The sequence below is a fragment of the Momordica charantia genome (genome assembly GCF_013281855.1).
Source record: "Momordica charantia cultivar OHB3-1 chromosome 4 unlocalized genomic scaffold, Mcharantia_2.0 BLBB01000004.1, whole genome shotgun sequence".
NCBI lineage: Eukaryota > Viridiplantae > Streptophyta > Magnoliopsida > Cucurbitales > Cucurbitaceae > Momordica > Momordica charantia.
The window spans coordinates 27,718,490-27,745,897 of NW_028275162.1; the positions used below are offsets into that span (position 1 = coordinate 27,718,490).

Here is a 27,408-nt window from a genome sequence, read left to right on the forward strand (position 1 = left end):
GCGACCCGAAGAGTAAAAAAAAATGCCCCACGTACGGCGGCTCCGCCACCTGCTGATCACGATTAAATTTCCATTGACCTTGTTGCTTGTTCTCTGTGCGTGTGTCTTTGTTTTCCTCTTTTGGTGGTGGTGGTGTGTTAGTTGATGCCATATTATTGTATCAGTTTTTGGGCCTTGGGGGTTGTTTTTCTCTCAATTAATGAACCAATACAACTCTAAATTTGAGAGGATACACCAGTTTTATTAAATTTTCTTGATGAAAAAAAATGTGAACAGAAAGATCTTCTTGAATTGAACCGAGTCCACTGATCTAAGAAAGAGTGAGAATTCTTGATAAAATTTAGGATTTGAATCGATGTTATTTCATTGAGGACTCACAAATTACATAGATTTATCTTATCCATCTTATTTCAATTATATATATATATATATATTTTTTTTTTTAGAAAGAGGAACCATTTTAATTAAGAGGGTAGGCGAGAAATATACAAAGCTAAAATCAAACCGCTTCAATTAAGTAAAATTGTGGACTCATCCTAAAGTTTTAAACTTTTGTCTTTAGAAGTTTCTGATTTAATTTTTGGTTAAATTACAAGTTTTAATCTCTAAAAATTGTATCTAGTAAATCTCCTACTTAAAAAAAATATTGGATAAATCTCTTAACATTTTAATAATATTATATGTGTTATAAGTATAGTATTCGAACTTAGAAAAAGTCTTATACATGACTTAATCTTCCATTATGTAAAGCATATGTATAAATATATTTTTTTTAATACAGAGGTAAAGATTTAAACTTTTGACCTTAAGATAAAGAGCATATATTTTAACGGCTCTGCTAAGCTATCCTCGTATTGGCACCACCCGACAATTTGGGTTCGAGATAAGAATAACAATAATTGAATTTTGAGTATTGGGTCCCATCGTAATATTTTATTCATTCCACCAGAAAGTATATAAAGTGGTGAAAGTGGCATCCAAAGGAGAAAAAGGAAACAAGTCGTGAAAGTGGCTAAAGCAAAAAGTTAAGGCGTGTCCCACCTTAAAGTCCATGCGACATGTCGTCTTCAGCTGACTCAAATGATCATATATATGCTTTTTATTTTTTTGCAAATCCATTTAATAAAATAACCGCACTGTCGTTCACGTGGGATTGAGAAGAGCCATTTGGAATTTGGTTTTTTTTTTTTTATTTTCGAACACATTTCGTAGATTTGAAAATTGAATCTCAGTTTAAAAATGGTTGAAGGTGTTTAAATAATATAGTTGTAAAGTGGTGGTAATTTAACAACTAAATATTTAGTTCAATCTAAAATATTTATTAATAAATTTATTAACATATGTGTTATTAATTTTGTATAACTATTTCTTTACAATATTATATCATTTATAATATATTATGTTTTATATAATTTGATTTTAATAAAATTAAATCTATTTATAACATGGAATATTTTTCAAAGTTTTTATTTTTCTTTTTTTAATATAATTATATATGGTAAAATTTAAAATTTAAAAAGAAAGCTTATAATGTTGTGATATCACATAATCCAGACAAAGAAAAAGTCCAAAACAAATCTGCCAAAAATGAATCGGAAGCAATAAACAAAATCCAATTAATTTAATTTTATAAAATCAAATCAATTTATAACATGAAATAAATATTTTTCTTTTTCTTTTTTATAATGTAATTCTATATTGTAAATTTTAAAATTTAGAATTTGAAAACAAAGGAAACTTACAAATATTGTTTTTCGAATTTTTACATCACATAATCCAAAAAAGGAAACAAAATACCAATTTGCCTACCAACAGACTCTCTAAAATATAGGCTTGAAATAGTTTTTTGTGTTTCTTTATCAAAACTACTTCAAGGCCTTGAACTAATAGAAATTTCTTGTTATACGTTAATATTTATTACGCACAAGTGAATAATTTTGAAAACAAAAATAAACTATAAGTATTAAAAAAACAAAAAAATATATTAAAAAGAAAAATATATATATATATATTTTTTATTTCACAAAGAAGCATTGTGGGATGCTCATATTTAACATTAGAAAATCTTAAAATATATCTTTCACCGGTTAAACCTGCATATGCTCACAAATTTTAAGGTTTGATAGTTGAAATATATTCACAATTTACTTTTGTATTTCTATGTAACGACTCATTTATGAAGTTAACATAAACTTAGCTTGACAATAATTAACAATTATATTTGACAAAAAATTCATGAGTTCGAATCTTCCACTCTAATTATTGTACTCATGAAAAATACGTATTTATGAAAAATATACCTTGAAGTTATATTAACAAGGAAATTAATTAAATTTGGTTTTAAATCTTTATTTTAATAAGATCAATAAATAAAATATATTAAAAAAAGAATTCAAATAAACAAAAGGGACCTTTGAAATAGTGACTTTGAAGTTGAACAAAGGTAAAAGGAGAACCAATATCCTAATAATTTAGAGAAAGACTGAAAAAGCAAAAGCAAAAGCAAATAATGCAGAGAGAAACCAGAGAGGCTTCCCCATTAAAAAAAATATTCCTTTAGTTATTTCTAGTCAACAATATATTATTAAATTATTATTTTATTGACCTATTTTAAAACACATGAAATTTTTTTTAGTGCTTTAAAATAATATTTTATAAGACACATTATTAAGTAATGTATTATTTTATTTCACGTATCTCCATTATTTTAAATACCACCTGAAAAAATGAATCATTGATCATAATTAGTATAGAAAATTTTCCATAACTTGGAAAATTTCTTGACACGTAAAAATACCGTTAATAAATGTAAATTATGTTAATCAATGATGAGATAAAATTTTATATGAATAGGTTCTTTTAGTACGACATATGAAAATTGAGATTAGACGGTGGATAAGACTGTGCAAAAGTCAGTCCAGTATCGGAAACAAATGATATACCAACCGGATGTAAACATCTAAGTTTCACCTCATTTAACAATTTAACCGTGGTATATCAAAATCAATTTTTTTTACTATTTTCAAGGTTCTTAAATTCCCCATTAACTCGAGCCCAAACCTTCACAAAAACCAGAGACCAGAGAGAGAAATAAATTAAAAATGGGTCGTGTTTTTCCGGCAGTGGCAGTAGTGGCGGCGATGATGGTGGTGTTCCTCTCTTCCAGCCATTGCAGGGCTTCGATTCTGATGAAGGCCAACGCCAGCTGCGGCTGCGGCGGCGGCGGAGAATGTTTGGGAATCTCGGAGGCGGTGGCGGCGGAGTTCATGGTGGGAAGCCACGTGGCGCGGTTTCTGGATTTTGAAGATAACAAACCGAAAACGGACGAGACGAAAAATCCTAATGTGCAGACGTGTCCGAGCGGCGCCGGAAACGCTGGAGGCGCCTGCAACGGCGACCCCAACAGTAAAAAGGACTGCCCCAAGTACACCGGCTCCGCCACCTGCTGATGATCACGTGAAAACCCCGTGGCGCGGTTTCCTTGTTCTTTCTCTCTGTGTGTTTTTCTCTTCTTCTTCTTCTTCTTGTGATTTTGATGGCATGCCCATGCCCATGTGTGAGTGCTGGTTGTTTTCTGTCATGTGAAAAACCAATAAAATTCTCCATCTCTATTGTATTCTCCCACTGTATTAGTTAATCTTTTTTTTTTTTTCCTAATTCAACTGATTACGATTAAAAGTAATTTTTAGATAACCAGAAATCTTTTAATATAAAAGTCGTGGTTTATCATTTTAAAAAGTATATTCAGTTGAAATTGTGATAGAAAATAAACTTAAAAATAAAATAAATGGACGAAAGTAGTTACAGGACCAAAACGAATATTTTGATAATACATGGATTAAAATGAACCAAAATTGAAAGTAAAATAAACATTTTAAAAATACGGGAATCAAAATAAACTATAAAGTACAAAGGTCAGAATAGTATTTCTATGGCTGTGTTTTCTACGGTTTTAAATTTTTGTTTCTATAAGTTTCAGATTTAGTTTTGGATTAAAGTATAAGTTTTAAGCTCTCCTAATAAATGTACCTACTCTACTCCTAATCCTAACATGCATCCTAACTTTAAAACATGTTGAATAAATCACATGAAATTGAACGTGTGTGAATCTATTAAATATTTTTTTAAATTCATATAGACTAATTACACACAATCAAAATTTAAAAATTTTATTTATTAGACACACTTTTAAAATTCAGTAATCTGCTCTGCACATTCTAAAAATTTTTAAGGTACTTTTTAAAGTTTAGAAATTTATTAAACACAATTTTAAAAGTAATATAAGTGCTAAATATAGTAACAATTTCACCGTAAAAAAAATTAATATCGTAATTCTTCTTTTTCTTAAGCGAAAATAACTACTCTACCAAACAAAAATTTTAAAATTTATACAATAATCATACTTTTTCCAAATATTTTGAAAACCACTACATCTTGTTTTTGATATGGGTAATCTCTACATATAATATTTTGTGGCCCACTAGCAATTTTACTTATATAAATTACTCAACTGTTTCTTTGTGGAATGCTTAAATTGGAGGGAACTTTTAACTTTAATACCAAAAAGTCATATATATTCAATCCCCTCCGACAACTTTGTAATATTAAAAACAAAAAAAAAAAAAGGTAAAAAGAAAAAGAAAAACTTTAGTACCAAAAAGTCATGGCAATAAGAAAAAGACAAAAAATGGGAAAGAAAATGGTTTTCTTCACTGTAAATAGCCAATTCATTTGGTCCATTGATCGCTTTAATAATTCAAACCCACATATATATGCTTTATATATATATATATATTCTAATTCTACCTAACTTTGAATTATCATAAAGCAACTATTAAAAATCGGAATTCCACACATCTTTATCGATAAATGTTCAACATGATGATTTACAGTAAGATCAACCACTCATATGATATGATATTAAAATATGTGCTCGACACATTTAATTAGTGTAATCATCCATGACCATTCGAAGGTAGGTCTAATTTTACTTAACCATATTTGGTTTGGAATTCTCCCAGTACGTATATGTATTTACCTCTCTTTAACTGTCTATATGTATGATAGAATTTATATCTATCACAAACAACCTCTCGACTCGATAAAATTAAGCTTTTTTTGGTCTCCATTTGTGTCAATATATCTACTGGCATGTGGCATGAGACTTGTTGCATGGAACAGAAACCATGAAAATGTGGAAATTATTTGTTCTATCATCATATACATATGAGACAAAACCCTACTTTAACCATAATTTACACACATCAATATATCAAAACATATTATACAATGAGGTCTAAATTTTTTAACCTAGTGAGCAGCTAAGACATTTCCCTCGAGGTCGAAGATTAAATCTCCAAATTTTTTAACCTCGTGAGCAGCTAAGACATTTTCCTCGAAGTCGAAGATTCAATCCCTAAATTTTTTAACCTAGTGAGCAACATTTTCCCTGAGGTCGAAGATTCAATCCCGATATATCATACAAAAGTTTCTAAAAAAGAGAAAAAAAGCTTTGATTTTTCTCCCCTCTAATACTTCCCGGAATTGGGCCCACCACCGGTACTCCGATCAACACTCTCGAACATCTCTTCACTCATAATCGTCGACGCCGTGAAATCGGAGCCGCTGAGCACGGTGGCGACGTGGCTTTTATACGACTCCGTCCTCACCGATCTCCCCATCGACGATATCGGAGAAATCTGCTCTTCCGGATAATTCAATTCGCCGTCCGATTTACCCTCATCCGCTTCCTCCTGCAGTTGAATTATGAACCGTAATTTCTCCTCCACCACCGCCATCGTCGGCCGGTTCTTCATCTGATCGTTAATACAGATCGCCGCCAGCTCCAAATACTGCTTCAAACACTCCGGCGAAATCTTCCCCTTCAACGTCGGATCAATAATCTGATGAACGGTTCCTTTCTCCGAGCATTTCTTGGCCCACAGCGTAAGCTTGAACTTCTCTTCGCCGGCGGTGGGGTCCAGCGGTTTTCTCCCGCAGAGCACTTCGAACAAGACGACCCCAAATGAGTACACGTCGGATTTTTCCGTCACCTGAAGACGGCGGTGGTACTCCGGATCCAAATACCCCCACGTGCCCTTCACCGCCGTGCTCACCGCCGTGTTGCTCTGCCCCAATTTCGACATCCCGAAATCGGCGACTTTTGCGACCCAATTCTCGTCGAGGAGGATGTTCGTGGTCTTCACGTCACGGTGGATGATCGGACGGTCGAAGCCGGTGTGGAGGTAGTTTAGCCCACGCGCCGCCCCGTAGCAGATTTCGAGACGCTTCTTCCATGGGAGGGGATTGTTGGGGGTGTCGTAGAGATGGTCTTTGAAAGTGCCGTTTTGCATTAGTTCGTAAATCAGGAGCATTTCTTTGCCTTCGATGCAGTATCCGATTAGGGATACCAGATTGAAGTGCCGGAGCTCCGATAGTAATTCGATCTCCATTTTGAATTCCTGCGCGCCTTGCCGGGAATCGGGGTTCAGCCGCTTCACGGCGACCGTGAGATCATCTTCGTCCTCGAAAATTCCTTTGTATACGGCTCCGAATCCGCCAACTCCGATCTCTCTCTCCTTGTTGAAATAATCCGTCGCTTCTAAAATCTCATCGAAGGTGAAACTCCGGCAGCGTCTTTCCGGCAGCAAAGAGCCTTCTGTCGTCGTCGTCGTCTTCTTCTTCTTCCTCCTCCTTCTCTTTGTTTTTTTCTTGCTCTGTTTCAATATGACCAAAAATCCAACCAGAGAGAATAATATCGCGAAACCCACGCCGCCGATTACGCCGGCGATGATCGGCGTTGCGTTTGACTTTTTGGGTGATGGGTTCGCTCCCGCCGGCGGTGTGTCCGACCCCAGTGCCCGCCCCGGTGGGTTGGGCACTGCGAGATTGGTGCCATTGCTCTGTTTGAACACTTCAATTCCGTTCAAAATCGAATCGTAGCTCTCGCTCGGTAATGGGTGTAAATCGATCAAAATATTTCGAGTATTCTCATTCGCCATTAATACGTTGTAGTCCTTGAACATTGGAGAATTGACGGAATGTATATCGAGGGTGTCGATTTTCCGGCCATTTATGTTCACCGTAAAACGCGTCTGTTGTTCTTGGAACAGAAGGCAAAAATGTAGCCTCACCAGATAATTGAATCCCACATGAACTGGCAATCCCCACGACAAATTGCTTAACGGATTCGAGGTCTGATCATTAAGCGTAATTATGCCGGATTGATAAACTGAATCTGTAGCAGTGAAGTTAGGAGTGGAATCTGTATAGTTTATAGGAGCAGAGTAATTGTATATTTGATGGGCAGCAGAAATCACACCCGGATCGTTTCCTTCCCATATCCGGTACATGCCAGAATCTTGGATCGGCGAGAGCTCGTCGCCGCCGAGGTTTATCCGGTAATAAAGTTCGAGGGCAGTGTTGTTTGGGATCGCCCGAGAGAAATAGAGATTTTCCGGCATGGAGACGACTTCGATTCCGTTGATGAAGGCGTAAGAATTGGGAGATGGGGTGAAGGTGATGTTCAACGTCGAAGTTTCTCCGGCGACATGGATGCAGAATTCTCTGGCGACGAAGAGCTCGCCGGAGGAATCAGCGACGAGGGCGGCGCTGAAATTTTTGAGGATGGTGAATTTTCCGGTTTGTACAGTGAAGAAGGCTTTGAATTTGGGGAATTCGCCATAAGTTTCCGGTAAGAAATGGAGGCGGAGAAATTTGGGGCCGGCGGTGACCGGAAAAGAGTAGGTGAAGGGGGAGCGGGAGAGGCGGGCGGTTCTGTAGAGTTCGTCGTTGACGGTGTTGGCGACGGTGGCGATGGCCTTCGAGTTGTTGACGGCGTTTAGTGGGTCGGAAGGGGAGAATTTGGAGGCGACGTCTCCGGTCCAGTTCCGACCGTCGGGTGCGATTCTGTTGCCGGAGAAACCGCAGTCGACGGCGATGTTAACGTCCGGGACATAAGCACGTTGCGAAGCGCAGAGGAGAAGGTGAAAAAGAAGAAGGCTGGAGAAGAGTGGGAAGAAAAGAGGAAGGATTTTCATGGGAAACAATTAACAAGAAGATCAAATGAGAGTTGTGCAATTTCAATGAGATCAAAGTTGTGTTCATCCATCACGAGATTGGTTTCTATCAAAATAATAATAATAATAACAATTCTCTTTTTCGAAAATGGATATAAAAAGTACCTTTGCCCCACCTTTTAGAAACCTAACAAATTTCCGTACTTTAACGACTCAGTAATGAGTAGGTATACTGGACCAATTATAATTGACATATATATCCAACCAATAGATTGTAAGATTCTTTATCTCACATATTGTATTAAAAAAGAACAATTTAATTATACATATTGAAAGCGATGTATGGAAAATTATCACGTACACGATAATAGTAACATATCTTTGGCAAAAAAACATGCCCGTTTAATATATATAATAATATTAATATATATTATTTTTTATAAATACTTTTTTATTTTTTATTTGTGTTTAATTAAATTTAACGTTATTCCATATTAATTTTTATAAATACTTTTTTATTTTTTATTTGTGTTTAATTAAATTTAACGTTATTCCATAAAAAAAAAGTTTATATTTACCATAGGAGAAAAGGAAAGGCAAGCAGGGAGAGAGGGCGGACAGGAAAGAAAATGTTACCTCAATTCTAAAAGAATATAAAACTAATATATTTTGCAACCTGGTTTAAAAAGTCCAAGTCACTAGAGTGACTAATCAATTTAAATCAGTAATCTTTAAGAACTATTTTCAAAAAGTTGAAAACTAAATTGTCAGTTTTTAATTTAAGGACCAAATAGAAATTTATGTTCAAATTCGGACCACGAGTATATTTTACAAAAAAAGAAAAAAAAAATACTCCAAACATTTACCTTTAGCCTAAATTTTATTTTTGGAAACTTACTCTGATTTGAAAAGTAAAATATAAGCTAAGCTATTATTTTTAATCTGTTTTAAAATTTAAAATTATTTTAAGTGATCATTTTTATTTTGGAGCATAAATATTATTCTAATTTTAATAATAAAAAAAGAGTAATGAAATAATTTAAGTAAAGCTATCACCATTGGGTAAATTTGAAAGTTTTAAATTATATAAAAATCAGATAGGTCTAAAAATGTTTTTAAAACTATTTCATCTCACACGTGATAAATGTTGGGAGGTCGATAGGAAAAGGATTCAAATTTCTGCATCAACACATGTCTATATATTAATAAAATAATAATTTAATGATTTTTATCTCTAAATTTTCTACGAACATACGGTTAAAAACTCACAAGTAAATTTTTACTCAAAGAATCTAATTGAGATTTTTATAAATCTGAGAATTAAAATAAATTTGAAGACAGAAATTGAGAATCGAATAGGAAGAATGAGAATAAAATAGGAATAGGGTTAGTTTTGAACTAATAAAATTTTGTTGTTTTTGGCGCAGAGTTGAAGCGAGACGAGGGAGAGAGTTGCAGAAGAATGAGCAGCAAGGCAAAGGCAGGCCCCCCGAAGCACCAAAACAGATACGCCTGGAAACCAAACGCCGGCGTCAAAATCAACGAAACTGTAATCCCCCATTTCATCACCTTTCGATTTCTCCATCTTCTGTTTCTTCTTACTTTCGAAATCTTCTACAGGAGGTTGGAGGCAGGTTCCGCCCGCTTTCCCAGATCACCGGAGTTTGCCTTCGCTGCAAGGACCAAATCGATTGGAAACGCCGCTACGGCAAGTACAAACCCCTTGCCGAACCCGCCAAATGGTATTTCTTTACCCTTTTGTTTTTATCTCTCCCTGAGCTTGGATTGTTGCGGAATTGATTTAATGTATTGCAGTCAACTATGTTCCAAGCGGGCTGTTCGTCAAGCCTATCATAATCTCTGCCCTGGTTAGTTTAACTATATCAATAGCTTGATTGTTTATGTGGGTTTTGTTTTTCATGAACTAAATTGCTAGGGGGAAACATATCAAATTCAGTTCAATCTCTGTACATGTGCGTGCTAAGTTTTCTACTTGGAATTGATGTTCATTCATATAGGCTGTGCCAAAGAGCAAGGTGTGTGCGCGAAGTGTCGTTGTCGTGTAGACCATACTGTTGGAAGGTGAGTTTCATATTCGTTGGAATGTCTTTTGTGTTAACGTAAGTTTAGCCGTATCTAGTGCATTATGTTATTGGCTGAGATGTTTGTGAAATAATATGGCCTTTCCATCTGCCCCTTTTGTAGGGATGCTTCTGAAGTTGAGGCTGAGCAAAAGATGCTTCAAGAGGTATGATTTGGCCCTGCCCTCATTTGATGGTGTTATATTTCCAATTTTAGCTTACTTATTTGGTGATTGCTGCAGGCCATAAGGAATGCTCGAGAAAGGGATAAAAGAACTCTATTACGTGCTGTAAGCTTCCTGTTCTTTTTATTTTGTTTAATTTATCATTTAATGGAACTATGAAGGAATTTATGAATAAAATAGAATTTTAGCACTTTTTTTACTTTGTTTATCTAGGATTTCATAATTGGGAGGGGGGTTATGTTCATGTTTCTCATCTACAGCTTGATTTCTGTTGGGATGGGGTGGAGTCTTTTCCCAATTGTACTTACACCTTGCGTTTTTTGAGTTGATGTGGGAACTCAACATGAATAGAGAGAAGCATTCCATGTATAGTCAATAAGGTTAAACTTAGAAGTTGGGGGAGGGCGAGTAACTTTGGTTGTGAGGTGGTGGCTCTTTTGATGGTGGAATGGTTTCTTCCTGTTTGGTCTTAACCCTAGAGTCTCGTCATTCTGGGATATAGTGGTGGATAAGGTTCCAATATGGCTTAAGAAAGCTTCTTTAAAAACATTAGTCTGGAAAGGATTAAGAGGAACTTTTTGTGAGAAAGGGGCAAGGAGAGGAGGGTGGAGGTGTCACATTTAGTAAATTGAAAAGTTGTTTCTAGACCATGCAAGGGAGGGAGGGGTTTAAGTACTGGAAACTTGGATTGTACAAACTTTGTTCTTCTGTCCAAATGGTTAAGATGGCTTCCCTTATCCCATAGTGTTATAGATTGCCTTTATTAGCTATCTAGATGAATACTCTTAACTCTATTTAACAATTATGAAAATATTCTTTCTAAAAAGTTATTGTATTATAGAACACAATGTAGTCTTGTATGTGGTATTATATGTTTTTAATATATATATTATATGATATTATAGACGGTAGCTAATTTGATTATTCGATTTTTTTCGTAGTTCAAATAATTTTTTTAATATAACAAATAAAAGTTGGAGATTCGAATTCATGATTTATTGGTCAGACAAGTGGTAATTATTATTGAGTTAGTCTTACCATTCAAAAATATTAATTAAATACAAAATTAAAAGTTGGTAAATGAAAAATGAGCGGTGATTTATGGCAAATTTTTTTTTTTTTAAGTTTCGGAGATCCAGACAAATTCTAAACTTGAGGGATTTATTATTGAGTTTTTAGAATTCATATACGTATTGGCTATTAGATATTCCTTTGAAGTTTGACTAAGTTTGGAATGCAGACAGTAGGGATTCAAAGTTATGTTCTTAGGCACCTTTAGGATTCCTGGGAAAGAGATATCTAATTGTCTTTCCATTTCTTGTTGTTTGTTATGTATACTGTTAGGAATAGCAACAAGATTTTTGGAGGGTGCTTGGCTTTTTGGTAGTTTTGTCCTATCGCAGTTCCTTAATTAATTGGTAGTTTTGTCCTCTTTTGATTTTGGGTACTGTCGAGCCCTTTTTAGTATATAGAATGCTGAGTTCAGTGAGGTTAGAGTCTTAGAGATGAATGTATTTGGTCTAGTATAAGCAGAGTCAATATCTTTCTTTTACTTTACAGTATGGCACTTTAAAAGTTCTATAAATAATTTATATTTGAAAAAATAGTTTCGTAGTAAGTGACATTAGCATCTTCTAATTATCACAATTCACGACATTTTTCCTAGTTTTCACAAAGAACATGAATGGCCATATTTATATCCCGATATATGTATGATCACAAATGTTGAGTGCTTGTGTACTTGCAAATACATAGCAAAGCACTCTGCTTAATGAATTGACACTGATTGCACTTTTTTTTCCCTCATGTTTTTCTTTCTTATTCTTTCTTCCTCCCTGATGCATGTGCATAATTTTAATTCCTTAAACTGAAACAGATGAACAAAGGGAAAAGTAAGACTTCGGATAAAAGTAAATCAGCCGTTAAAGAAGAAACTAAGGTTGGGGATTTGACTCCGTCAATAGAAGAGCATGCTAAATTGGGCAGAAAGGAGGATGACAATGATATTACAGATGGCAGCAATGAAGACAGCGACGAAAACGAAGATGAGGATGAAAATGAGGATTAGGATGAAACTAGGGTTGAGGAGGATGAGGAAGAGAGGTAAATCTTCGCCCTTTGGGGCACGTTTTTTGTAAGCTAAACTGTGGTATGACATCCAGTGTACCAGAGAATTTACAGTACCAATTTCTATTCTAAAGGATGTGAAAGAGTAGTAAATTAATCTTTGTATGGGGCATGTTCTTCGCAAGCTGAACTGTGGTATGACGACCAGCGTGTACCAGAGAAATTACAATATCCAATTCTTATTTAGAGGCCAAATGTCCTTAGAGTTCATTTTGTTGTGTTTTAGGCGAGCGTTCATTCTCAATATTGTTATTACTTATAATTTCCATCTTCAATGTTTACTTTTAAATCCGAGGGGGAAGTGGAAACAAGGTAAATTACCAACTTTTGGTATGTTAATTACAAGTACATATGAAGACTAATATTTTTAGTACAGTCATGAACCTCTCATGGATCTTAAGGAAGAAAAAGGAAGAAAATGCTCAAAAGCCTTTGATAACATGTCATGAAATGATCCCATGAAGAAGCCACATCAAAGAATAGTATTTGATAAATGGAACTACAATACTACAAAGAGAGAACACTACACTTACATTCACTAATTTGACCTGAGTTTATTGCGACTGAGGAAATACAAAACAAATGTCCAAAAATTCAGGAGCTATCCGGATCTCCAAAAAAATCAATGTGGTTTTAGGATGAATGAAACTGCGTTTCTGTAGTCAATACAACAGGTGCTTCAACAGCATTCCTATCTGCAATTGAAGAGTATGGATAGAACTCTATGCTGAACCTGGCCTTGTTGTGAGGGGGGAAAAAGTATTGAAACCAGAAAATCTTTGGCTCTAAAACCTTTGCGCCGATCAATCACGTCTGTTCATCTTTTGCACACAAGCGCTCTACATTTGGAAGAACATCAAATCAGAATTACTGACTGAAGGATTACAACATATAATGAAAGGAAAACCATTCATAATTAGAAAAGAAAGATTTAACAAATATCTCAGTGTTGAGTGCAAAGTAGATATAACTTGCTTGATTTCGCTGTTTGAAATGGTGATTTTTAAAATTTTCAATAAATTTTCTGAAGCATGTGTGATTCATAAAAATTCATTAACAAATATCTTCAAAGAACTCACAGAAACACATGTTGAATTGTATCTTTAATTGGATATTATATGTGTAGTAGATGCATGTTCATATGTGTCGAGTCCCATCAACATCAAACTGTAGTTATTATAACAGGTTAAGAACATAAATATGATACAGTGCAGGAAATATAGTGAGAAGTCCATACTCAGGTACTCGTAAGTCAATATCATTGAGGTTCCCCAGGCCGACATGCTGAAAAACCGAGGACCCAGCCCCCTATAGAAACCTTTCCATCCTTCCTCAGCGATTAAGCTTTCAACAATTTGTCTTGCTGTCTTCCCTTTCTCATGTCCCATCACCTATGAACAATTGACAAACATAACCCATCAAAATATAAACTTTCGACGTAGGACCAGCAATAACTAACTAACTAGGTCAGATACAGCCATACAGGTGACTGAGTCAGAATGAGAAGCATTTCATGAAGGAAATTAATGTTAAAAAACAGGAAAGCTTAGAAATCTTGAACAGAAGCTTTCAGAACTTAAAGTCTTGACACAGTAGAAGATTTCTTCTGGAAGATGCTGCTTCCCCCTTCTAAAAAGTAAAGCACCAAACCCTACAGTATTTGTTGTTATGAAACTCACAGATTGGTGGCCACCTCCAAATTTTAGGGCCGGTAGAATCATATTATTAGTCTCATTACCAACCTTCATAAGACCTTATATAAGTTAAACATGTGAAGTCCAACATGTTAACTCACGACCTTTTAGTTAGAGATATATGTCTTGACCAATTGAGTTATGCTCAGGTCAGGTTGGTTGGCACATATGGACTTTGATGAATAGTGGCGTTGCATCTATAATTGGGCTACTCTTATTCGGGTGTGGTTTTATCCTAAAGCCAAATTCAAGGGCGGTTACTTCAAAAAAGGAGAGGTAGTTCACTAGGGGAAAAGAAAGGCTTTTACGCCTGGAGATTCCTTGTACTTGGCAGTTGGCACTCTTGAGGAAGAGTGTTCCAACACTTCCCTGCAGCATTATTGCTGCAGTAAAATAAGTTCAACACACAGTTTTAAATAATGCAATATACAGCATCTAAAGAATTCTCGAGATAGCGATATAGTTTGATAGCACAACGACAGTAGTAACAGAAAATAATGTTTGGCATCAAATAATATAATAAAAAATGTACATGAGAAGGATGGTTTGACATCAACTAGGGCAATAAGTACCTGTAAGCGAGTCTTTATAGTGTCCAATGGTGTTGTAATGCAGGAAGCTGTTGCACCTGCAATTATTCCACCCGCAGCTTGAACTGAAATAATTTTGGCATGGCTAGGAGCAAATTCCTCGGGAGCAGAGTTTTGGCCTACGAACCTTCAATGCCACAACATAAGTTTATAATTTCAAAGTCAGATAAGAGAAATCAGTTCAATGTTAAACAGAAAATACAGCCCGCATCATGCATTTGAGAAAGTATCAATAGTTCAGTCGGGACCCTCTGAAATCTAATATTAATACCTCTAAAATATAATTAGAAATAGAAAACCTCATGTCAGATAAATTTCTAACCAACTGCACGAGGACAACTCCTAGCTTATAACTTCCATATTCCATCCTTCTTCCAATAAAGACGCATACTTATATATGAATGAAGCTCAACAAATCCGTACAGAGATGCACATTTAAAATGCATGCACTCCAAGGAGGAGGAATAGTTCATAACACAGAAATCTATAAGAAAACTAGAACTAAGGTATATAATAAAGGACGCCATGTTCATGAAAAGTAGACAAAACTAAGATTGCATAATCTTATATCTATTTGATAAGTACTTAGCGGACCAAAATATTACCATTTACTATCAAGAGACTAATGATTTCTTTCATTCAGTGTCAAAGAAAGAGAAGATGACAATGCTATTGCTAACAACAGCTAGTTGACATGAATTGTTATGCAATGATCCAGAACTCAACACATAAACATAAATGGAGGGAAATTACCATGTCTCACCTCCAGATGATGCGTTGACTTGCACCATAACTTGCCCACCATACAGCACTAGATGGAGAGTAGGTCATAACAGATAACCCAAAACCTTTATACAATCCCCGGATTCCATCAGATTTTATTAGTTTACGAGCAACATCTAAACCCCCATTATATCTTGTGTGGCCTGAGTATCCTTGAACCATTAGCTTTTGACTAATCTGAGTGGAACAAAAACAACAAATATTTGCTTTTAAGTAAACAACAAATAAACAACAACCAAAACTTACCAAAAACTAGCAAAATCCTACATACCACGTCAATTGGAACAAAAACAGCTTGAGAAAAAAGTGATGCCGTCATGCCAGCTAATCCATTTGCTATTGCGGCCTGAACGGGTTCAGAGAATTTAAGTGGCTCAACCATTTTAAAGGCTCCCACTTTGGTTGTCTCCAAAGCGGTAAGAAAGATGATCCTTGCAGGAATTGCACCAGTGATTACTGTACCAAACCCTCTGTAAAGACCAGGAATCCCATCATTCTTCAGTAAGCCTTTGACAACAGAAAATGCATTTTTCTCGGCAGAGTCCTTAACAGCAACCTGCATCCTCGTTTTTACAACAGAAACAGGGTACAGTGCAACTGTAACCCCAGTAAAGAGACCTGCTCCTACGCCATAAAATTTTGCTTTATCAAGCCTGCAAGATGTACGGGCTTGATAAATAAAGAGTCATATAAGATATTGCAACCTTTTTGCAAAGCAAGGAATAAGAGTGGTCTCATGTCATAGATGGATAGACCATTTGATTAGTCTTCGAGAAAAGGAGAGGCAGAGTTTGAGGTAAGCTAATATCAACTTCAGTTTGAGTTACAGTCTCCGAAAACAAACACAATACTCAACTTAGTTAATGGAGTCTTTCTTTGCCTTTGGAGCCTATGAATCTGAGGTGCACGGAAGTAAATTATTTTTTGGTAACTGGGAGTTGGAGCTTTTCTCCCCCACACCCAGAAGCACCCGTGCATGCCCCAAGGCCCAGACTTGAGAGATATCAAGGGTTTTTGGTATTAAACTCACCAGAAGGTTCGAACCTGAAACCTCTAAGTCAATATTGACCAAGAGACCCCAACCCAAGCCCTTGCCAACTGGGTTGCCCCTTGGGGGCAGGTGCATGTGGGTAAATGTAAAATGAGCCTTTTAGTCCGAACATGTTTAGAAGTAATTTACTATTTTATTTACAAAACCTACCATCTGCTAATGCATAAATGTGACATATATCCATCCATAAAGCATTTATGCCAAAATAATGTGTAAATTATAGCGCACTGGATGTCGTGGGGCAAACAAAGATAGAGGGGCACAAATATTGCAAACAAAGATACAGATAAATCTCAAATTTCAGGCATGTCAAGCCACTCTGTTCTTTAAAAACAAAGGACTCGGAGTTCCAAAAGCACAAACACCACCGGAGACCAAAAAATAGCATCTAGTAGATTAGTACTGAACATACGGCTCAACTTATTCTCCATAACTTTCACAAACCAGGGTAAAGCACCAAATTGCGACTGAGTATTACAACGCTAACACAATCCTAAATCTCAAGTTCTATCTCTTAAACCCCGAGTTAGTTCTAGTTTGAAAAGAAGTTCCAATTATATCTTTATATTCTTTTCCCAAGTTCTACTTGTTGATGTCTTTTTCTCTCACACAACACACATTATACTCGACACAATAACAAAATTTCCATCCTCCCTCGATATTTCTTCTCTTTCATGTCATCAAAAACCAAAATAAAGCGCTCAATAACTCCTCGATCTATGCATACATCAAAGTCAAGCATAGGATGAATAACACAACAATAAACAACAAATCCAGAATGGTCAACTAAAGCTAGAGCGAGTCAACGAACTTTATCATTCAACACAAAAGCTGACAAATAATGAAACAATATGCAAATAAAGAAATACGAAACGGAACGAAAAATTTCCCAGAAAAGCAGAGGAAAAGAAAGGAAAGATGAACGCACTTGTCCCAGTTAATCTCGGTCTGACCAAAGGACTGAAATCGAGAACCATTCGCATTCATGGCCTCCCTTACCTGGATCGAACAAACAAGGTCGGCGAAGCAAAGCAGAGCACAATACAGAATTCAAGAATGCACCAACTCCAAGAAGTCAGGAAACTAATCGATTAGGCGCCGTTCCGACGGCGTGAATCTTGCTGGGCAGCAGCGCGAAGAAACAATAAGAAAAGGGAAGTGGGGGTTGGTGGGCTCTTCAGGTTTCGCACTGCATTTCTTGGAATTGCTTGGAGAGAGAACAATTCGGAGGGGGAAATGGTGGGGTTTTTATTTTATATGGTTTGATATTCTTTTCTTTTTCCCTTCCTCTTTGTTCGTCAAATAGAGGAGAAAATGGCGCTGGAAGAAGGCGGCCTTCGCACCAAAAACTAAAAAGGTTTGGCCTTTGCGGCGGTGGAATCGTCTGTGGCTGCCTTCTTGGTGTTCGTTTGGCTGCTTCCCAATCACGCGGCGCCTCGTCCCTCTCTTCACACGCTTGCTTCTTATAAGAATGATATTAAACATCCGTTGATATATCGAAAATTTGGATACATCGACACCATGAATAAATAGGTATTTTTATTATATTTAAAAAATGATAAAATATGAAAACATCAACAAAATTAGCTAATATATATGTAATATTGATATTAATTATTTTTAACTTATTTATAAATAAAAAATTATTTATTCGTTAATTTAAATATTTTTACATTGTTCTAACTTTTATAAAAATATCTATCAACATCAATATTTTATCGATATTTCCATATATATTTCCATGAAGTTAAGATCTTGACATTTTTATCGACATTTAAAATCTTGCTTATCACAAAACAATATGTTCACTTTTACATAAATTTTTTTTTATAAAGAATAATTATATCACAAATACAAACTCGACATTTGAAATTATGATACTTTTCAACCTAAATGTAGCATAGTTGTGAAAGTAATTCTTCTTTTTTTAGTAAATAAAAACTTAGATGTTTATCGAGTCGGTAGGTATCTTCTTGCTTATCAATATTAAAAAACTGACAACTATTTTTTAAACTAGTTTATCTCTCTTTCTTTATACATTAATCTCTTAATTATCAAATTTTTAATGGTGATCGATAAACACCTAAATTTTATTCTTAATTAGGGGCTATAAGTGAATCAATTACCTTGTATTATAGTTTTTAAGGGTGCAACTCGAAATCAAAAGACTAAACACAAAAAACAACAAATATCAACCCCATTCTATTTTATTACATATAAAATCTGTCAATTTAATTTGGATAGATCTTAATGATTTTGGTTAGTAGTTGGTCGATCTTTTAGTTGAACTATCAATTCAATTTTTTTATTATAATTTTAGAATCGTAAGTTTTTATATAGTTCTCTTTAAAAAATAAAAAAATGGACAGAATGGACAAAATGAAATAGATGCTTTGCAAGTTGCTAGATAAATGTCACATTCTTAGTGCAAAAAAATAGCCAACAAAGCTGACAAGCTTTAAATGATTAATGCCATAAACTGGTAAAAACATCTCATTTTAGGCTCATGCTCTGTACAGTCCAATAAAGGCTGCATTGTAAATAATATGATAAAGTAACTAGTTTGTATATATGCAGATGATATGCTATTCCCCATTAATGGTAATTAAACTAATAATATGAGATAATCAAATGTCGTGTTCTATCTCGTGGTCTCCCCTTATCACATTGTGTTCATACCAAGAGGAATCACAGAGCAACCTGGCAGCAAATGCAGCAGAATGAAGTTGAAGAAGAGCTTTTGGTTACTGATTTTATTTTGTTGCAGCAGCTTTAATTTCACAGGTTTATCAGGCTCTCTCTTCTTCCACTTTTTCATTTTCTGTCTTCTTCACTTCAGAATCTTGATGGGCTCTACTTGTTCTGAAGAGTATGTTTCATTTCCAGCATTTCAGTAATGATGAAGTCGTTGAATATCAAGCTCTCTCAGGCTCGAGTTCTTCGTCGAGGAAAGTTTTCGTTTACTGAACTTAATTAGAAGACAGTGAAATGCTGAAATTTAAGTAGGGAGAGGATTCTTTTTGGTTAACAACTTCCTTGTGCTATTTTATGACATATAATGCACTTTTGTTGAGCATTTTCTTCTTCACTTTCTGCAAATCAAAAGAGATTTTATGTTAGTTGATTCCCAAAAATGTTATGAAACAAAGTCGTCATTATCTGAATTAAGCTTACTTTGCAGAAGCCTATGATGCTCTTGATCCAACTGGAAACATCACTATCAAGTGGGATGTCATGACCTGGACCTCAGATGGCTACGTGGTAAGTTACATCAAAAGAGTAGATTCAAGGCTCCATGGCATTCCGAAAATCCATTCATGTTATGGGAAGTACATAAAATTTTCAAGATCACAAGTTTAGTTTAAGAGTTTGACCAATCAAATAACTTGGCACCATTGAATTTGAACATAAAAGATGAGATTCCTCCACACCAATCTGATGTTCCTTTTTTAATCAACAGGCCATTGTGAAAATCTACAATTTCCAGCAATATCGTCACATCCAAGCCCCGGGTTGGTCGCTGGGATGGATGTGGGCGAAAAAGGAAGTAATATGGAGCATGGTGGGAGGCCAAGCCATAGAGCAAGGAGATTGTTCAAGATAAAAATCAAACATCCCACATTGCTGCAAGAAAGATCCAACTGTGGTTGATCTTCTCCCAGCAACTCCTTACAACTCACAGGTTGAACTGCTGTAAAGGTGGAGTACTTAACTCTTGGGTCCAAGATCCTGGAAATGCACTAAGCTCATTTCAGCTAAGTGTTGGTTCATCTGGAGCTAGCAATAGGACTGTCAAAATGCCCAAGAACTTCATTTTGAAAGCACCAGAGCCCGGATATACCTGCGGACCTGCTACGGTTGTTGAACCAAGTACCTTTGTTTCAGCAGATAAGAGAAGGGTCACTCAAGCTTCGAGTAAGTGGTGACTACAAATCTATAACATAGTTTGATGGTCTCTGTGTGTGGAAGTACCTTCCATTTGATATTTTCTGAGGCTATATAGAAAGCTCAATAGCATGCCTATTCGTAACTACGATAAAAGAAAACCATTCAAACCATTGTTTTCAATGGTTCAGAAGACAGACTAGAGACTACAATAGTTCAGCAGTCAGTAGCTTGTACTCCAACTGAACGTCCATCTGAGTCCTAGAAACTAAACTGACTTAGTTTGTACCGAAAGTCCATACTAACAGAACATCATCACATAATGTTGCATCAGCAGAATAGGAAAATATATAAAAGTCTTAATCCATAATCAGATTAAATTCAAACAGTTAGAATAAGGTCATTTTGAAACTGACCTGTTTTACTTCTATGGCAGTGACATGGAATATTACGTGCACATATTCCCAATTTATGGCTCACAAGAACCCCAGTTGCTGTGTCTCATTGTCAATGTTTTCGAGGCGCACCCGGGCACTTGCCTCAGGCGAGAGGCGAAGCGTTTTCACCCAGGTGCGCCTCGCAAGGTGCCCAGGCGAGCGCCTTCCATTAGGCGCTCGCCTTTGGGTGCCTTGGCGCGCCTGTTGCCTGAGGCAAGGCGATCGCCTCCTTCAAGGGGGCGATCTGCCTTATTTATTTTTTTTTTAATTTTTTATGTGTTTTTTTTTTGTAAAACACCCTCCACTACGCGACCCAAACCCTATCTCTGCCTCCCCTCCCTATCGACATTCACCTTCACGGGCTTCAAGCCTTCACCACCATCAATCTTCGCTGCTGCTTGTCTTTATTTGGAACTAAACTTATCTTGTTGACATTTACTATTTTGGTATTAATTTTTTTAAGGTAATTTATGCACTATGTATATAATTTTTACTTATTTATTAAGGTGTGTCTCGCTTCAATCAGGCGTCGTCTTTGTATCGCCTCTCGCCTCAAGGCGATCAAAGGGCTTGTAGCCTTGCGGTGCGCCTTGTGCCTCGAAAACACTGCTCATGGTCATCCTTCTACAACGACAGCATCGCAACCTGCTCCAAATGTTCCTGCGGCTGCCGAAGCAGCATGGTTCAGACAGGAAGCTGCATTGAGTAATTCCATCAAACATTACAAGCACACTAAAAAATCAAACTAAGATTTGCAATGATGGACCTACATAAAAATTATACCTGGTGTTGATTTTACAGGGCAAATTCACATTACTTATCACCCGTTGTTTCAAACTCTGGTGAGAACTTTGAACCTCTGGTTCAATGTGCAAGCCATATGTGTCCAATCCGAATTCACTGGCACAATAAGCTCAACTACAAAGAGTACTGGAGAGTCAAGATCACCATTACAAACTTCAACTACAGAATGAACTATTCAGACTGGAACTTAGTCATTCAGCACCCCAACTTCAGCAATCTGACAAAGATATTTAGTTTCAACTACAAGTCTCTTGTCCCCTATGCAGCAATAAGTAAATTTCTCTGCTTGATTTCCCCTATGTTGCAATCATTCTCTAAACCCCATTTCCATATGAAATTTTAGTTACCAACCCCAACACCTAAACTAGCAAGAGAGAAGAGAGGAGTCATTTAACAGTGTTCTCATTCCTTACTCTCTATTTCTTGCTTACAGTTCATTAAAACCATGCATGTTGGCTAAGGATAAAAGAGTGTTCGCTAAAAAACACATTGGGTCTAGGCACTTTGATTGAATTAATGGTTTAATCCCTGCACCATAGTAAGTAACAATTTAGTCCTTGTAGTTCAAAATTTGTAATACTTTAGTCCTACCGTGTAAAATTCCATGAAGGTGAAATATCTTTGATATTTAATAATAAGTAACACCTTCACAAAAATCTTCACGGTAGAGATTAAATTATTACATACTAGATTGTTACATACTAGAGTTCATGAACTAAATCGTTACATATTTTAAACCAGTATGTTAATGAACTAAATCGTTACATATTTTAAACCAAGACTAAACCGTTACATACAAAAGTTCAAGGAATAAATAAAGTATTTTTGTTTGCCAATTGTTTGACCATTTTGTATTAATTTTGTTGTTATGCAAGGAAGAAATGCCCTAATCATGGTCAAAATTGATTCCCAACAGATGATACAGCCATGCTATGGGGAGTCAAGTTCTACAATAATCTGCTAACACAAGCGGGTCCTGTTGGAAACGTACAGACGGAGGTTATTTTTGGAAAGAATAAAGAAACCTTTACATTTGACGAAGGTTGGGGCTTCCCTCGAAGGGTGTACTTCAATGGCGATAATTGCGTCATGCCGCCTCCCGACGCCTAACCGCGGTTGCCGAACGCCGGCTCCGATCAGAAGATCTCCACTTTTGCCCTAATTTTAGCTTCTCTTCTAACCTTTACATAATAAAAACTGTTAGTTTGGATTATTATTGTCATTTTCTGAGTACAACAAGTTTGCATCTTTAAACCACGGGTGAAGTTATAAATTTAATACATAATTAAACTTCAAAAACTCAATTATATATATATTTTTAATTTTGAGAGGTAACTATAGCCATATAGTTTCTTTCCCTACACTCTTTTTTTCCTTTTTTTTATTTCCATTTTTTTACCAACATGTTGGTGAAAATTCAAACTTTCAACCTTATTGTTGGAAATAGATGTCTTAATCAGTTGAGTTATATTTAAATTGATTATAAGTCATTAATCTTTACTTTCTCACCCAATATAAAGAAATGAAGATCGTGATCTTAATCATAGTTTTCTAATACTTATATATTTAAAAAAATATATTATTATATTACGTCCTTTTTTTACTTAGTACTAAACTAATTGAATTATTTCAAACCTACTTAAAATTTAAACTTGTATATGTGTTTGTTTATTTTGTCAACTATTTTTTAAAAACAATTTTAAAATATAAGCTAAATAAGTAACTTCTAAAAATTAGTTTATATTTTTAAAATTGATCTAATAATTCACACGTGTCTTTTTTAAGAAACGATAAAAAGGAAACATAACAAACATAAAAGTTGACCTTTTCTTGTGTGGACAGAAGAAATAGTTGTGAGACAATAAAAAATGATTTTAAAAAAAATAATAGACATTCAAGTGAGAAAAGGTTGCGACATGGATAATATATAGATAAATGATATATTTTTAGTTTACATTAATATAATGCGACCGTTTCACATTTGAATAATTTCAGATTATATAATTAATTGCTTAACAAATATGTAACGATCGCTCTTTAATTCAAAACTTTGTTTGGTATGCCATTGAATGTGACCATTTCATTCAAATCACTGTAAAATATATAATAATGTTAAAAGTTAATAAAATAATACACACTAGTTTCTATTGACAAATTGATATATACATATATAATTTTAAAAAATATCAAATGGATTTTTTTATGAACACGAGTATAATCACCCGTTAAGATATCTTGCTCATTATTTTGATACTCTTCATATTTGTTATATTAAAAAATATATATTTTAAATTAATTAATACACATAATCTTGGTTAACCTAAACATAATTTAATAGATAAACCAATAATTATCCGGGCTAGTTGAAAAAAAAAATCATTTAAAAAATGATGCAAATGAGTGAAAGAGACATGAAAGGTTAAACCGTCTTTCCATGGAAGAAAAAGTGGGTGTTACTTAAATTTATAAAAGGAAGTTGGGGATAATAATTCATGAATTAATAATTCCCATTTCTAAATTCCAACCAACCAAAACCAAAAAAAAAATTGAACTTTCCATGTTCAAACCTGCCAAATTAAAAAACTTATGATAAATTATAAGAAATCTCATTTTTGATGCACAACAAACACACCACCTAACCCATAACCTTTGAATTATCTCTGTGTTGATAATCAAAGAATGGAGAAATCCCATCATTTACACAAGCTTGTGATAATCCAACTCCTAGTTTCAATATTCCTCTTCTCGGTAGCTGCACAAGAACCCTGTCCCAATGGACTCTGCAAGGTAATTTTGTTTTAAAAAAAAAAAAAAATTCAGCTTGTCGGTTTGAGTAACCTACTTTGAGGTTTCAAGTTCGAGTCTTGTGGTCACAACAATGTTGTTCAGCCTCCCAAGGAGTTTAGGTTATAAGAATCCACTGGCATAAACTACACGTTGCAGGACGTCGATTATGGGAAATCGAAATTTTTTGTTTTGAAATCTTCTCTCTGACCTATAGATTGATGCATCAGTTGATGATGATGATAAGTTTTTTTTTTTTTTTCTTTGTTGGTTTTAATATATAGGTGGGGGAGGAGTGCTCTTCTAGTGGAGACTGTGGAGATGGGCTGTATTGTTCCTCCTGCCCAACAAGTTTTTTTGGGTCAAGATGTGTTAGATCCACCTACACAAATCAGTTCAAACTTGTGGTATGTCAAATTATATATATACCCCTTATCATGCATGTGGTTGGATTTGCATTCTTTTTGGTAGCTATGTATAAACTGAAACTCTCCCTGCCTCTTTTGCTTCTTTGTGCAAATTGGTAAGAAGATTTGTGGCGACCTCAGGTGGGAAATTTCCATTAGAAGTAGGGTTGAAAATAGGAGGAACTTAAAAGAACAATATTTAGGTACTTACTGATCAGCCTCCATCATCTTTTGCCGACCATCATTAAAATTTTGACATGTAAGAAGAGGGAAACGTTTTATGGTTTAAAAAAAAAAAGATTGCTGACCAATAAACATCTAAGTATTTCTCTAATCCCAATCTTGATTCTCGAACTTGGGAAATGGGGTACAAGTTGTTTTTATTTTTGTGGGAAAAAAGTAAATACAAGAAAACACACGAATTTTATGTATAAATTAACTCTAACGGGATAAAAAAGTACGATTGGAAGAAAAACAATCTACTATATAATCTTAATATCAACAGTACTATATTTGAAAATTTTATATATCTGTTTAATGATGCAGAATAATTCATTGCCATTCAACAAATATGCATATCTAACGACCCACAATTCATTTGCCATCGAAGGAGAGCCATCTCACATAGGAATTCCTCGTGTGACCTTCAACAATCAAGAAGACACTGTCTCCCAACAGCTGAATGTATGTAATGTTCCATATAATAACTTAATTAATTAAGGCAAATTAACATCTCCACCACTATTTTTTTTTTCCTTTTTCTTTTGAAGTTCTGATATTTTTATTTTCTACACATATTTTACAGAATGGAGTTAGAGCTTTGATGTTGGACACCTATGATTTTGATGGAGATGTTTGGCTCTGCCATTCCTTTGGAGGAAAATGCCACAACTACACTGCATTTGTATGTTCAATTTAACCCCAATTATCTCACTAAAATTTTATCTCCAGTATTCGAGAGACTCAACAATATTTTTCACAATAGGGACTAAATTATTATAAACTTTAAACATGTATTAAAGTTCGTATCTTTACCGCTGATACAGTTGATTTTCAATTGTTATAGGAACCAGCAATAGACACATTGAAGGAAGTAGAGGCCTTTCTAACAGCAAATACTGCAGAGATTGTGACACTGATCTTAGAAGACTATGTTCAATCTCCCAATGGATTGACCAAGGTATTCACCGATGCGGGGTTGAAGAAGTTCTGGTTTCCAATCACGAACATGCCGAAGAATGGCAGCGACTGGCCTCGAGTCAGCGACATGGTGGCCAATAACCAAAGGCTTCTGGTCTTCACATCAAATAGAACAAAGGAAGCAACAGAAGGAATAGCATACCAATGGAATTACATGGTCGAAAACCAATGTAAGCTAAATAAGAGTGCGTTTGACATGCCTTTTAAAGTGCTTAAGGGATGACGAAAACAGTAATAATTTGCAGATGGGAATGATGGGATGAAAGAGGGGAGTTGTGCAAACAGGGGAGAATCATCAGCACTTGATGACAAGGGAAAATCACTGATATTGATGAACTATTTTCCAACAGTTCCAATCAAGCAATTGGCATGTCAACATAATTCTAAGGATCTGTTTGCCATGCTTCTAACTTGTCATCAGGCAGCTGCTAACAGATGGCCTAACTTTCTGGCTGTTGATTTCTACAAGGTAATTTGTTTTCTGCTTTCAAAAACAAAAACAAAAACAAAAAACTTTTGTTTCTGTTCTTTCTATTATTAAAACTGATCATTTATGCAGAGGAGTGATGGAGGAGGAGCATTTCAAGCTTTGGATGCTTCCAATGGGGGGCTCTTGTGTAACTCTGAGGACATTCATTCATGTGTCGGGTAAAGATGGTAAGAAACTCGAGAGTTTCAAATTTATCAGCTAAAAGTTGATGTCTTTAGCTTTTGAAGTATATTGAAACGAATAATTTTAAAATTTTACAAAAATAGAATAATTCAAAAGTCAGTGTCATTGTATGCATAAATAAAGTGATTAAATATAATGTAAAACGCTCATTATAAAGTCAACCCTATGCTATATTTGAAAAAAAAAATTAAAACGAGGAATATTTTTTTGAAATTCCTACTAATTTTATGCTGCGGAGTGAAATTTCTCTATTTTTTTTAATTGCCAAAAGCAACATTGGGAAATTAAAGAAATTAAAGAAATTAAAAAAAATTAAAAAATTAGTTTAAATGAGATGTATGACATTCTTTTACTTAAATGGATATTAATTTTCAAAAACAAAAAAAAAGGATATTAATGGGCTTTGGACATGTGGGCCAGTCTTAGCCCACTAATATTTGCACTTATCAAACCAATATGATTAAGCATTGGGCTTTTTTACTTCAAACTCCTCCACAAAAGGCAAGACGTGCGGAGGATATCTTTTAGAATCCATTTTTTAAAAAATTGGTTAGAAACAGGTTATTTATTGTATTTTTAATTTTCTAACCACATGTTTAAGATTTTATATAGTTTTCACATATATATTGATTTGAGAGATTTAAGATAAGATTTCAAAAGGTATTTCTAGAAAGGAAAAAAAAAAAGAG

General features: G+C 35.1%; 5 protein-coding genes and 1 long non-coding RNA gene across 14 annotated transcripts; 3 read left to right on the plus strand and 3 right to left on the minus strand.

Moving 5' to 3' along the window:
• Positions 1-5,243: 5,243 nt before the first annotated feature.
• On the minus strand, positions 5,244-8,146 carry LOC111006051 (receptor-like protein kinase FERONIA). The gene has a single exon (XM_022277789.2). It carries the CDS (start codon positions 8,037-8,039, stop codon positions 5,529-5,531), a length of 2,511 nt encoding a protein of 836 aa, XP_022133481.2. The 5' UTR covers positions 8,040-8,146; the 3' UTR covers positions 5,244-5,528.
• Positions 8,147-9,387: 1,241 nt separating this feature from the next.
• Positions 9,388-12,621, plus strand: LOC111006305 (small acidic-like protein). Its single transcript, XM_022278162.2, has 7 exons — positions 9,388-9,567; positions 9,639-9,760; positions 9,834-9,886; positions 10,037-10,100; positions 10,224-10,266; positions 10,342-10,389; positions 12,161-12,621. Exons 1-7 carry the CDS (start codon positions 9,481-9,483, stop codon positions 12,350-12,352), a joined length of 609 nt encoding a protein of 202 aa, XP_022133854.1. The 5' UTR covers positions 9,388-9,480; the 3' UTR covers positions 12,353-12,621.
• A 201-nt stretch (positions 12,622-12,822) lies between these two features.
• LOC111006304 (Mitochondrial substrate carrier family protein) lies at positions 12,823-17,973 on the minus strand. 3 transcript variants are annotated; one of them, XM_088122342.1, is made up of 6 exons: positions 17,458-17,973; positions 15,750-16,147; positions 15,459-15,655; positions 14,678-14,822; positions 13,649-13,802; positions 12,823-13,250 (listed from the first exon to the last, which is right to left on the minus strand). In XM_088122342.1, exons 1-6 carry the CDS (start codon positions 17,510-17,512, stop codon positions 13,219-13,221), a joined length of 981 nt encoding a protein of 326 aa, XP_087978468.1. In that variant the 5' UTR covers positions 17,513-17,973; the 3' UTR covers positions 12,823-13,218. The 3 variants fall into 3 exon arrangements, with proteins under 3 accessions (XP_087978468.1, XP_022133852.1, XP_087978469.1); XM_022278160.2 differs by having other exon boundaries at positions 15,750-16,131; positions 17,458-17,972; XM_088122343.1 differs by having other exon boundaries at positions 15,750-16,131; positions 17,529-17,970.
• A 992-nt stretch (positions 17,974-18,965) lies between these two features.
• Positions 18,966-22,843, minus strand: LOC111006362 (uncharacterized). Of its 7 annotated transcripts, none has more exons than XR_015790130.1 (3): positions 22,687-22,843; positions 19,704-21,872; positions 18,966-19,621 (listed from the first exon to the last, which is right to left on the minus strand). It is a non-coding gene; the product is annotated as an uncharacterized LOC111006362 (long non-coding RNA). The 7 variants fall into 7 exon arrangements; XR_015790129.1 differs by having other exon boundaries at positions 19,704-22,014; positions 22,681-22,841; XR_015790131.1 differs by having other exon boundaries at positions 19,704-22,014; positions 22,687-22,840.
• COBL1 (COBRA-like protein 1 precursor) lies at positions 19,698-22,909 on the plus strand. The gene is given in 7 exon segments (XM_022278252.2): positions 19,698-19,790; positions 19,990-20,213; positions 20,215-20,444; positions 20,851-20,920; positions 21,467-21,556; positions 21,653-21,927; positions 22,572-22,909. Coding segments are annotated over 7 exon segments (1,191 nt in total). The 5' UTR covers positions 19,698-19,763; the 3' UTR covers positions 22,847-22,909.
• Positions 22,910-24,203: 1,294 nt separating this feature from the next.
• On the plus strand, positions 24,204-26,875 carry LOC111006360 (PLC-like phosphodiesterases superfamily protein). Its single transcript, XM_022278251.2, has 7 exons — positions 24,204-24,442; positions 24,724-24,846; positions 25,393-25,530; positions 25,652-25,750; positions 25,913-26,216; positions 26,292-26,515; positions 26,606-26,875. The coding sequence occupies exons 1-7, from the start codon at positions 24,335-24,337 to the stop codon at positions 26,696-26,698; spliced, it is 1,089 nt and encodes a 362-aa protein (XP_022133943.1). The 5' UTR covers positions 24,204-24,334; the 3' UTR covers positions 26,699-26,875.
• Positions 26,876-27,408: the final 533 nt, after the last annotated feature.

Coding starts and splice junctions, on each gene's coding strand:
- LOC111006051 (XM_022277789.2), bottom strand. CDS start 8,039: ATGAAAATCCTTCCTCTTTTCTTCCCACTCTTCTCCAGCCTTCTTCTT.
- LOC111006305 (XM_022278162.2), top strand. CDS start 9,481: ATGAGCAGCAAGGCAAAGGCAGGCCCCCCGAAGCACCAAAACAGATAC. Junction 9,568..9,638: donor GCGTCAAAATCAACGAAACT/GTAATCCCCCAT, acceptor AATCTTCTACAG/GAGGTTGGAGGCAGGTTCCG. Junction 9,887..10,036: donor CTATCATAATCTCTGCCCTG/GTTAGTTTAACT, acceptor TCATTCATATAG/GCTGTGCCAAAGAGCAAGGT.
- LOC111006304 (XM_088122342.1), bottom strand. CDS start 17,512: ATGCGAATGGTTCTCGATTTCAGTCCTTTGGTCAGACCGAGATTAACT. Junction 16,148..17,457: donor ACCGAGATTAACTGGGACAA/GTGCGTTCATCT, acceptor TTATTTATCAAG/CCCGTACATCTTGCAGGCTT. Junction 15,656..15,749: donor TTTTTGTTCCAATTGACGTG/GTATGTAGGATT, acceptor TGTTCCACTCAG/ATTAGTCAAAAGCTAATGGT.
- LOC111006360 (XM_022278251.2), top strand. CDS start 24,335: ATGGAGAAATCCCATCATTTACACAAGCTTGTGATAATCCAACTCCTA. Junction 24,847..25,392: donor CAAATCAGTTCAAACTTGTG/GTATGTCAAATT, acceptor TTAATGATGCAG/AATAATTCATTGCCATTCAA. Junction 26,516..26,605: donor TGGCTGTTGATTTCTACAAG/GTAATTTGTTTT, acceptor TCATTTATGCAG/AGGAGTGATGGAGGAGGAGC.